Raw genomic sequence first — 12,403 nt, 5'->3', positions numbered from 1 at the left:
CACAGCTGGATATCAAATTACTTAGACATGGCAACCTTTTAGTTTGTTACATAACTACCAATACGATCAGTTAGGGATCCGTTTAGGAAAAAGAGCAAAGTATGAATAAATATTCCATGTTACTGTTAAACGTGTTAAGACGAAGTAAACCGATTTCGTCTACTCGTTCTCACTTTACATATTATCCCGATAAAGATGTACCAGCAGATGCAATGGCGGATGGTGCGCAGAAGATGAATATGTTTCAAGCAATTAACAATGCCATGGATAAGGCTTTAGAACAGGATGACAGCGCTTTGCTGTTTGGTGAAGATGTGGGATTTGGAGGCGTTTTTCGTTGTTCAATTAATCTTCGTGATAAATATGGAAAGGATCGTGTATTCAACACTCCACTATGTGAACAAGGTATTGCCGGATTTGCCATCGGGGTAGCTAATACTGGCTCTACAGCAATAGCAGAAATACAGTTTGCTGATTATATATTTCCTGCTTTTGATCAAATTGTTAATGAAGCCGCAAAATATCGCTACAGAAGCGGAGGAATTTTTGATTGCGGGTCCCTAACATTCCGCGTTCCTTGTGGTGCTGTGGGTCATGGAGCTTTATACCACAGTCAAAGCCCCGAAGCATATTTCGCTCATACGCCCGGCTTAAAAGTGGTAGTGCCACGGGGACCAATTAAAGCGAAAGGACTTTTACTGTCTTGCATAAAAGACAAGAATCCTTGCATAGTTTTCGAGCCAAAAACATTGTATCGCGCAGCTGTTGAAGAAGTACCAAATGGGGTCTACTTTTCAGAGATTGGCAAAGCAGATATACTACGCAAAGGCAAAGACGTAACATTGATCGGGTGGGGAACGCAAGTGCACGTTTTGTTAGAAGTATAGTATTCCACATTCTACACAAAATAGGAGCTCTGATAAGATCATTGTTTTGATTTACAGGTTGCGGAAATGGCCAAGTCGCAATTGAATATTGATTGTGAAGTTATCGACTTGGTTTCTATTTTGCCATGGGACAGGGAAACAGTTTCAAAAGTAATATTTCCTTACGATTTTATAATTGATTTTAATAATTAACGATTTTAATAATACTGTTCTTATTTCAAATTTCAGTCTGTCAAAAAAACAGGTCGTGTTATTGTGTCACACGAAGCTCCACTTACTCAAGGATTTGGTTCCGAAATAGCTGCGTATATACAAGAAAAATGTTTTCTCCACTTAGAAGCTCCTGTAAAACGGGTAACTGGTTGGGATACACCATTTCCTCATGTGTTTGAGCCATTTTACTTGCCCAACAAATTTAGATGCATGACGGCAATCAAAGACTTGATAAATTACTAGAAAATCCTTTGGTGAAAGCAATCTAGATATTAAATTAATGAAACAGATGCATTTATTTACATTTTTTGTTTAAAATTAGATCAAAATTGTTTTGTAGCATAGTCTACGAATAAAAATTTTATGTATAGTGAAAACGCGAAATTGAACTTTGGTTTTCGGCTATAGTTAGACGTAATGATAGATGGACGGTTCAAAAAAAAAAAAAAAGCTTTCCAAGAAGCACGGCTTATGAAATGTATATTTATAGTCTATATAAACGAAGAAAATAAGAGCAATTTGAAATCTTATAAATAGTTTCGAATATTTACAATTAGAAAGTTTGCTTTATAATTTATTAGAATTTAATAATAATATCGATGTCCTCATTCCAGAGTACGCTAAGTCGACTTAGCGTTTTTTGATGGAGTTCCTTTTTTATTCGGATTGAAGTAATTTGCATTCTGTCAAAAGTTCGAATTTATTGGGCACTTCTATCAAAAGTTATGGTTAATATTGTACGTAGACTGTGACCAAATTTTTGAAATTTCCAATCCAAAAAGGGCAAAAAGCTTTGTTCAGTCTAAAGTGGTCTAAGTCATTTTTAGCAATGTTCTATTATTACTACTACATACTAAAAAACTAAATACTAAATCTACAATAAAAATGATTTCAAACCCGAAAAAAGTGAATTTATATCTTATACGGTTTTTGAGAAATTAAAAAAAAACTTTGAACTTTTTTCCTATAAAATTTACTTTTTAGACTATACTTTTGGTATGGAGACATCGATATGTTTTATATAATATAATAATGCCCTGTTATCCTATCTCATACGAGAGCTTTCTTTCGCGTTCCTAACAAAGGAAAGTTGATTTTGTTAGACAACGAATGAAAATTGTAGGTAAGGCAAATCACTTAATTTTTTATTTTTGATTAGGATTCGAACGTATACAATATGTATCAAGAAAAAAGTAAGAACATTTCTAAAATTTGAATGAATTCTTAGACCAAACGACATTACCATTGCTGAGGTGGGATAATCCACCGCTGAAAACTTTTTGGTGTTTGGTCGAAACTGGGTTTGAACCCACGACCCTCTGTTTGCAAGGCGGGCATGCTAACCATTGCACCACGGTGGCTCCCTATGCACTCTATTTTTTATATCAAGGAGTCCTGAGCTGACAACGATCACAAATCTCTTGATATAAAACGCGTTATTTATCCAAAATTGACAAAAATCTGTATATATAGTAGTTATGGTTATCGCATTTACATCATACACAGAAAAAATATCTCCAAATTATTTCCAATTAAAAATTTTATTGAAGTTTAAAAAATGTTCAACTAATAAATTAATTGACACAATTAACTTTTTAATCAAGACAGAAGCATTTAATTATGCCAATCAATGAACATTTTTAATTAAAAAATTAATTGATACAATTAACTTTTTAATCAAACTCGACAGACTACGTCAGTTAAAAAAGTGATGAAAATTTTTTAAAATTTTAAAATAAAAATGTATTTCAAACAATCAATTTTTTAATCAAACTAAAAACACAAGGACAGATAAGAAAGTACAGTAGAATTCGGTTATAGCGACCGCCAAGGGACCGAAATTATACGTCGTTATAACCGAACGTCGTTGTATCCAAATAATTGTACACAATATTGTTAAGTTTTTTATCATGTATTTTCATATTTATTGAGATTGGAAATAGTTTAGAATTGTGGTTTGTTTTCTACTTACGAGAATTTCTTTTAATAATTTACTTTCAATAATTTCAACGGAACTATATAAACTCTCTGGTATATCAGAACCCCCTCTCTGATATATCAGTATTTATCCAAGTAAAAGTGCAGCACGCAACCTTACCTGCGTTTGGTTGAGCTGGATTACAGATTTTTATGTAAATAACAAATTTCTATAACACTGCTGGTAATTAAAAAGTGAATGTTTATGCGTCCATCAGCTTTTACGACTCAAACTGGTTTGAATATTTCTTCTTAGTCATTTGCACCTCTGTTTGGGATTCTGTGATTCCCCGCAGTATATGTTTCTTTATTTAGTATTGGCTGGTGACAAAAAATGGAATGAAAAAAATAAAAATTAGTACACAGAACGTTATAAGCGAATGTCCATTCCAAAGCATTCCAAATCGCCTATCAGGCAGCGACCCGTTATAGCAGATATCAGGAGTGATATCTGGCGTCTCGAGAACACTAGCATATCTAGTGTGCGGTTTAAGTTTAAATGGGGCCTTATTTGCTTGATGTCGTTACAACCCTTGCAATTCTCCCATCGAACATTTGCCATCATGACAGCCTTCTCACGCAGTAAGAGCTTGCAGGTAGCCAGAGGCATACCAACAGATTCTAGTTCCCCTGGAATATGTAAGGTAGTTCCTAGCCTTGCTAGCTCATCTGCTTCGCAGTTCCCCGGTATGTTCCTATGGCCAGGCACCCATATTAGGTGAATATTGTGCTGCTCAGCCATCTCATTGAGAGATTTGCGGCAGTCGATGGCCGTTTTCGAGTTGAGGAACACAGAGTCCAAGGATTTTATTGCAGGTTGACTGTCTGAGTATATATTAATGCCAATATTGCTTGGAGCATAACTTCTCAGCCAATTCACAACTTCTCTTATTGCTAATATTTCAGCCTGAAAAACACTACAGTGATCAGGTAATCTTTTCGCTATTCGAAGTTCCACATCTTTAGAATATACTCCGAAACCCACTTGGCCCTCCAATTTGGATAGATTTCAGTGTAGAAATCTATATATCTTTTATTCCCCGGGGTCCGTGTACACCACGCCTCACTGTTGGGAATTAGAGTCTAAAACTTTTTGTCGAAAAGTCTGCCATTATTTTGAGGACCGAACTGTGACTGTAACTTTTTTCCGACCACAGCGATAGCTCGCGCAACCGCACAGCCGTTGTTGCAGCTGACAGTTTGGCCAAAATGTCTAAAGGCAATAGATGCAGCATGACATTAAGGGAATTTGTTCCTGTCTTGCTGAATGCACCTGAGATACACAAACACGCCATACGCTGAACTTTGTCTAAACTTGTTGGCTGGTGAAGTGCCGGCCACCAGACTACAACACCATATAGCATTATAGGTCTAACCACTGCCGTGTATAGCCAATGCACAATTTTTGGTTTTAGTCCCCACTTTTTCCCTATTGCCTTTTTGCACGAGTATAAAGCTACCGTTGCTTTCCTCGGCCTTTTTTCAATATTAAGCTTAAAGTTCAGCTTCCTGTCCAAAATAACGCCAAGGTATTTTGCACACTCACTAAAGGGAATTTCAATACCCCCTAAGGAAATGGGCCTAACCGTAGTAGTTTTGCGATCTTTGCAGTACATGACTAGTTCTGTCTTTGCAGGATTTACCCCAAGACCATTATCTTTCGACCATTTCTCAGTCATCCGGAGGGCTCTCTGTATAATATCTCTAACTGTTGATGGGAATTTTCCCCTGACTGCTAGCGCCACATCATCTGCGTATGCCACCACTTGTATCCTTTCTTTTTCTAGGGAAACCAGAAGGTCGTTTATAGCAACATTCCAAAGAAGAGGTGATAAAACTCCTCCTTGAGGAGTGCCTCTGTTCACATACCTTTGTATGTTTGCTTGCCCTAGTGTGGCTGAAATACGTCTCTTCCTTAGAAGTTCGTCTAACAGCCTAAGTATACCTGGATCAACATTCAGAGTTGTCAGTCCATTTAATATCGAGCTCGGATGGACATTATTGAACGCCCCTTCGATGTCTAGAAACGCCACGATTGTGTATTCTTTGACAGATAGTGAGCTTTCAATAAAGCTGATCAGTTCATGTAATGCGGTATCAGTAGACCTGCCCTTCGAGAGTCTTAAGTAGGAATGACGATAAGCTGATTGGTCGGAAATCCTTCGCATTCGAGTGAGAGGCTTTTCCCGCTTTAGGTATGAAAACGACTTTTGATTCCCTCCACTTTCCTGGAATATATGCTAAGTTGATACATCCTATATATATCGCCGACAACCAGGGGATAATTCTGTCATCCCCGCTTGTAACTCCGCCGGAGTAATTCCATCAGGTCCGGGGGATTTGAATGATCCAAAGCTATTTAACGCCCATTTTATTCTAGATTCCGATACAATTTCCTCGAAAGGAAACGACCGCTGAGCCACTGTGGCACGGCCAGTACATGGTTCAACCGTCTGATTTCCGGGAAAATGTGTGTCCAATAGTACCTACAGCGTCTCCTTACTGGACGTTGTCCAATTGCCCTCCGATGGTTTAATGAAACCTGGAGCGGAGCTCGAGGATGCTAGCACCTTCCGTAGTCTGGAAGCCTCGGACGTATTCTCAATGCTGCTCCAGTAATCATTCCAAGAGTTATGCTGAGCCTTTCTCAATTCTCTCTTGTATCCTCTCAGATTCTTCTTGTAAGCGTCCCAATCCACAGGAGCTCTGGTGGACTTTGCTTTGTTAAAGAGCTTCCTGCACGATTTCCTCATATTACCTAACTCCGTAGACCACCATGGTGGTCGATTCTTCCCCCTTGACTTCCCTCTAGGGCATGCAACTTTCAGTGAAATATTGAAGGCCTTAGTAATCCTCTCCACTTCGTGTTCGATAATTTGCACAGTGCTCATATTTGTCTCTGGTATTTCCGGTATCATCATATTGAACGATTCCCTATACCTATTCCAGTCAGCTTTCCTAACATTTGGCGGAAATATGGTCTTGGTGTTATGAACATCAAATTTGAAACTGATGTAGCGATGATCTGAGAAGCTATGTTCACTTAAAACCTGCCAATCAGATATCAGTTCATTCAGTTCTTGCGAGGCCAAGGTGACGTCCAAAACCTCTTGCCTGTTTTTATTAACAAAGGTTGGGGCATCTCCTTTATTGCAAACTACCAAATTAGTACGCAAAATAAACTCTAGGAGTGACTCTCCTCTTGTATTAATGTCACCACTTCCCCATATACTATGATGTGCACTTGCATCGCATCCCATAATGAGTTTTGTCTTTGTTTTCAATGACTCCTCAACTAAGGTGTTAACGGCACATGGAGGCATCTCCCTATCATGTCCCATGTAGTCGAAGATACCCAATATTTGCATTTGGCTATTTCTAAACTGGCAACAACAGTGTCTGTATTGCACATTGAAGGAAGCAGAAACAAGTTGAGCTCGTTTTTAGCAATTATACAGGCTCGATTTACATCACTACCAGTATACTGCAATAGTTTGAACCCCGGAGGAGAACTTTTAAGGCAGCACATGCAGCCTTACAATGGTGAAGATTTATCTGGAGGATCCGTAGGACCATCGAGATTTTCAACAACCGTCACATCATCCGTTTCAATCGAGTCATCAAGAATGTCCTCTTCAGAGATCTCGGTGACTCTCGCAATAACCATAGGTTCAAGTTTGGTGAGTTTTGAGGTAGTAGAAACCTGCTCTTGCATACGGTGTCTATCCAAGTCTGCATCTTTGGTATCTCCCTCGACTTCGCAAGAGGATCCGCTTATTTCTGATTCAGACAGAGGCTTGTCGATTTCCGAATCCTTTAGCTGATCGTTTTTATATACCTTCATTTGTATATAATGAAAGCCATAACATACACGGCCCTGAGACTTTGCTAGATGTGGCAAAGACTGAGTGTTCAATATAAACACTGCATGCCGTCTTGGTCCATCCACTTCATCCAAACGGCCAACCTTCCAATCAGCTGTTGGAAGATCTGGATTGCATTGTTTCAGTCTATTTAAAATAGACTCAGGGTCAGGAGGGTTTGCAGGTATCCACGAATGTGCTATAGGTCTAGCCGGTATGTCTTTCTTCTCGATTAACTCCCCTGCCAGCATTTCAACGTTCCATTTCATCCTCATCGCTATCACAGACTCGTAAGTGACACTGCAACTATCGCCAACTGTGATGGGGTAAATATATCAAAAAGTACAAAATGTACATGGAAGTATTTTGCCATCACTATTGTTACAAGAGCCATTTTATATTTTGTGAAACACCAAGCACAACTAGCTTCTTATATTTTATTTAAATAAAAATGATAATGAAGTGCTAAAAACATAGTTATTTCGCTTAAAATTGTGAAAGGTATATTGGTGAACAATTTTTGACTTTCCAAATGGAATAAAGTGATAGTTTTTCAAATATTTTTCCAGACACGCTGCCTCAATTGGAAATAAAAGCACTGGCTGATAGACGCTACAACATGTAACTTGCAACTTAAAACTCAACATCAATCTTTTATTAATGCATAAAAATATGTTAAATGTGATGTGATAGTCGTATAAATGTTATATTTATGAGAATATATAAATGTTTAATAAAATTAATAATCATCTAAACAATCGGGTTTTACTTGACCACAATGATTCTTTTACAACTTAAAAAAACATCTTAAAATTCTCTTTTTCTGATTGTTTGAAGGGGCTCTTATTGGCGTCGTTCTAAATTTATTAAAAAAGGCACCTAATAATTGCACTCATGCGATACTTTTTTGTAGTAACTTGGCGTGGTACAACTTCTCAATAGCGACGGCGCTTTTCCGAGGAGTTTTGGATATCGTATACGACTGTTTTCGACGTAGTGGGGATTCTCAGAAGCGCCCCCAAATTCAAAAAATGTTGGCAGGGTCTAGAGCAGATCCTTCCCAAACTTCACCAATTAGTATCAGAGCAGCTTTAAAACTTTCTATAGACCTGTGGTCCTCAAGCTTAAATCTTATTAAATCGTCCTTAATACCAACCAGCCTCTTGGTGTCGAGGATCTGGGCCGGCAAACTTTTCCAGCACCTGTGAGTAGACGACAGACAAAGCATTCTCAATTTCCCCCCATTTTTGCTTTGGAACCATACCGTCCAATGCTCCTTTATTAATGATAGCCATCACAAGGCTGTCTTTAGCAACTGAGGCAAACGATCGTTGATCCCTTTTGGAGGATGGCAGCTCATCCGGTGATCGTTCCCTTTTTCCAGCCTCAAGAATTCCTTGAGCCCATTTTAAAGAATCGCTTTGTGTAGCCGACAACGTGCTTGGGTCGACTGATCCTAATTTCTTTAGGATAAACAAATCATTTCTGCGTTCCTTGAATCTCTTTCGTGAGGGATTACCTCCTTTTGATGCCGTTACCTTTGAAAAGGTTCGACTTGTCAAAGTGTCGCCACCTGTCGACCCGTCTACATGTCGACTAATTGGGCCTAACTCTTGGTCATTGCCCAAATTTATAACTCCAGTCGATACCCGTCCACTGGGCCCTGAAGTTAGCAACCCAGTGGATGTCTTTGAATTTCTCTGCATGGTGGCCTAATATCCCACCACACTTGAAATTCGTAGTTGGTACTTATTACTATGATTTTATCCGCTATTAAAAAAACCCGTCCGTTCCGTTCGACGGTTGAATGATTGCGCGAATGCTTGCGCATGTACAAACTATTAATAACCAAACTTGCTTTGAAAATCCGTCGTTATAAACGGATGATCGTTATAACCGAGGTCGCTATAAATGAATTCTACTGTAATTGAAAAATGATTGAGTTTTGCAATCAACAATTTAATCAATTCAAAATTAATTGAATCAATTAAAAAATGACACATAATGTCAGCGTCTTTCCAATAGTTTAGGCTGGATGTTGTTGTTGTCCTTGTGTAGGTATCTAAATCATTTCCCGCGTCAAATTGACTATTTATTTCGAATTTTCAATTCAAAATTGGATTACAAACAAACAGCATTTTAAACGCAAATAATTAATACGTTTTTCCACATCAACTAATTGTTATCCTTCACGTTTATCCTTGGGCCATTGATCTCTGCGTCGTCGCCATTTTTATACCCTTCACCACTACTGTGGTACAGGGTATACTAAGTTTGTGCATTTGTATGTAACGCCACGAAATAGTGGTCATAGACCTATCTTTTAGTATACCGATCGGCTTAGAATTAAATTCTGAGTCGATTTAGCGATGTCCGTCTGTCTGTCCGTCCGTCTGTCTGTATATGTAATTTTGTGCACAAAGTACAGCTCGCAATTTAAGTCCTATCGTCCTCAAATTTGGCATAGGGCCGTTTCTTGGGACAGAGACAATCGCTATTAGTTTTGGAAAAAATCGGTTCAGATTTAGATATAGCTGCCATATATATTTATCCCCGATTTGGTCATAGTTAGCGTGTTTATCAACCGATTTTCTTGAAATACCGTACATCCAAATATTTTATGAGTTTCGAAAATCTTGCAAAATATCAGCCAAATCGGTTCAGAATTAGATATAGCTCCCATATATATCTTTCATCCGATTTAGACTCATATGTCCACAGAGGCCAAAGTTTTCTACCGATCCTCGTGAAATTTTGCACAGAGGGTAGATTTGACATTCTACTAATGCTTGGTAAATTTGATTGAAATCGGTTCAAATTTAGATATAGCTCCCATATATATCATTCGTCAGATTTGAACTTATATGGTCACAAAAGCCTGAGTTTTGCCGTGATTTGCTTCAAATTTTGCACAAGGGGTACTTCTAATAGTATTGTTAAGTGTGTCAAATTTTGTTAAAATCGGTTCAGATTTAGATATAGCTCACATATATATCTTTCACCCGATTTGGACTTATATGGTCTCAAAAGCCAAAGTTTTGCCCTGGCTTACTTCAAATTTTGCACAAGCGGTACTTTTAACGATACTATTGTATTTGCCAAATATGGTCAAAATCGGTTCAGATTTAGATATAGCTCCCATATATATCTCTCGTCCGATTTGAACTTATATGGCCTCAAAATCCAGGGTTTTGCCGTGATTTGCTTCAAATTTCGCACAAGGAGTACATTTAGTAGTATCGGTAATTGTGCCAAATTTGGTTGAAATCGGTTCAGATTTAGATATGGCTCCCATATATATCTTCCGTCCGATTTGCACTCATATGACCAGGGGGCCAAAGTTATACTCCCATTTACGTGAAATTTCGCATAGATAGCAGAATTCTTATTCTAACTATACATGTCAAATTTAGGTAAAATCGGTTCAGATTATATATAGCTCCCATATATACGTACACCAGAGTTGGGGAAATATGGAAAACTATTACATATTTTAGACCCAGTTTCAATGGAAGTTTCCTCCAATTAACTGGATAGCGTTAGATCTTAAATCTTAATTCTACACCCTTACAAAAAATCGCTTCTGTAACATATACTCCCAAACATATTTTGCTTCAAGCATATACATTTTTGGGTATTGCCCAAACATTTATATGTTTGATCTCTACCAATATATAATATGTTTGAAAGCATATTGGTCTAAACAATATATGTTTGGGTAGTCTAAGTTCCAAACATTTTGTATTTTTGCATCCAAATTCAATAATGTTGTCTTCCAAAAAACAATATGTTATTATGTGACCATATAATATGTTTGGAAGCATTTTGCACCCAAAAATATTATATGCTTAAAAAAATTCTCCCAAACAATATTGTGCTCAAAATTTTATTTATTTATTTATATATTTACAATCATAATGAATTATGAAAATAAAGAGGTAATATAGGTGCTAACAACATAGGTTTTCGACCTGAATGCTCAAAATTTTGTTTCTGCCCAATTGTATATTCCCCGACATCTTTCTCACTTCCACGAGATTTTTTAGTTCTTAGCACCTTTTTCTGTAATACAAACATTGTAGAAGAAATTATTCAATTTTATGATTTTTTTTATTTTAATTTTACCTTTTGCCGGACGGGGATTCGAACAGCGGACCACACAGTTTGTAAGGATCAAAGAAGTAGCTGATCAATTGCCCAAGGAAAAATAAAATGTTAATTTTGTAATAACAAGCAACAACCACCAACTTAATTCAATATCGCTCCCTGTTAAATAGCGCTCCAAGCTACGAAACACATATATGTTTATAGGCTATTTCTAAATTAATATATGTTTGCATCCAAGCATATTATATTTACAAACATTTTATGTCCCAAACATAATATGTTCTAACATATTAACATATATGTCCCAAACATGTTATGCTAGTTTATGAACAGTATATGCTTGCACTCAAAAATATTGTGTTTAAAAATTTGTGTTCCAAACATATAATGTTTATAGCCAAACATATGAAAAACAGTCTTTTTCATCCGTGTAGAGATTTTGTAGAAGTAAAAAAATGTCTCATTTAAATAGCCTCCAGCAAATGTGAAGTAGTTGAGGTGGTAACACAAATGTTGGCCTACATAGGGGTGAAGGGTATAATATAGTCGGCCCCGCCTGACTAGACTTTTCTTACTTGTTAGTTTTATACCATACCATACTCGCTGCTTTATCTTCAATTTTATTTCGACTTTACATAAACTTTTACTATAACTATTCTTGATAGTTCCGAACAGTCCATTCATAACATATATTTATAACCACTTTGTGACATAAAACTCAATTTTTACTTCTCCACATTTAGTACAGCCGACCAACCAACATGTTGTTACTTGGGTTATAAATGTTTTGGGTGGGTTATGCATGTTCTACAGAACCTCAAGCAGCACAGTGGTGTGATTTAATTTTGAGAAAAAATATAGAAGCCTTAAGCAGCAATTACTTCAATAATTTTTGTACAATATAGTAACTACGAAGCTTGGTTTAGCTTTGCGTATTGTCTTTTTATGTCATATTGTTTTTTGTTTATTTCTAGAGTCGAACTTTTGGGATTGAAAATGAAAATAAATTACATAGACTTTCAATTTTAACATAAAAGATCAATAAAATTAAAATTAGGATTCAGATCTTTCATTTCATTTTCGCGGTATATTAATAAAGCTACTCACGTACAAAAAATCCAAATTATAGCGTATACCGCAAAGTAAAAGTTTTCTTAATTCCAGAAAAAAAACTTTAAACCAAAAATGCTAAATCTTCAAAATAAGTCATAGCCTATATTTGAAGCTTTTTATCTCAAATCTAAAGATTCAATATATCAGTTACTTTAAGGACGATTTCTTTAAATCAAAAATATGTTTCTTTATTTGAAGGAAGAGTTTCTTTAGTTCAAAGACATGCGACATTAATTTAATGAA

At 36.8% G+C, this 12,403-nt stretch overlaps 1 protein-coding gene across 1 annotated transcript; it reads left to right on the top strand.

The window, feature by feature from the left end:
* Nucleotides 1-40: 40 nt before the first annotated feature.
* On the top strand, nt 41-1,484 carry BckdhB (Branched chain keto acid dehydrogenase E1 subunit beta). The gene is made up of 3 exons (XM_075295552.1): nt 41-881; nt 945-1,037; nt 1,116-1,484. The coding sequence occupies exons 1-3, from the start codon at nt 102-104 to the stop codon at nt 1,341-1,343; spliced, it is 1,101 nt and encodes a 366-aa protein (XP_075151667.1). The 5' UTR covers nt 41-101; the 3' UTR covers nt 1,344-1,484.
* Nucleotides 1,485-12,403: the final 10,919 nt, after the last annotated feature.

Source organism: Haematobia irritans, chromosome 2, assembly GCF_050003625.1.
Source record: "Haematobia irritans isolate KBUSLIRL chromosome 2, ASM5000362v1, whole genome shotgun sequence".
NCBI classification, from domain to species: Eukaryota; Metazoa; Arthropoda; class Insecta; order Diptera; family Muscidae; genus Haematobia; species Haematobia irritans.
This window is presented reverse-complemented; position numbering and strand designations above follow the sequence as displayed.

Coding starts and splice junctions, on each gene's coding strand:
- BckdhB (XM_075295552.1), top strand. CDS start 102: ATGAATAAATATTCCATGTTACTGTTAAACGTGTTAAGACGAAGTAAA. Junction 882..944: donor AAGTGCACGTTTTGTTAGAA/GTATAGTATTCC, acceptor TTTGATTTACAG/GTTGCGGAAATGGCCAAGTC. Junction 1,038..1,115: donor ACAGGGAAACAGTTTCAAAA/GTAATATTTCCT, acceptor TTCAAATTTCAG/TCTGTCAAAAAAACAGGTCG.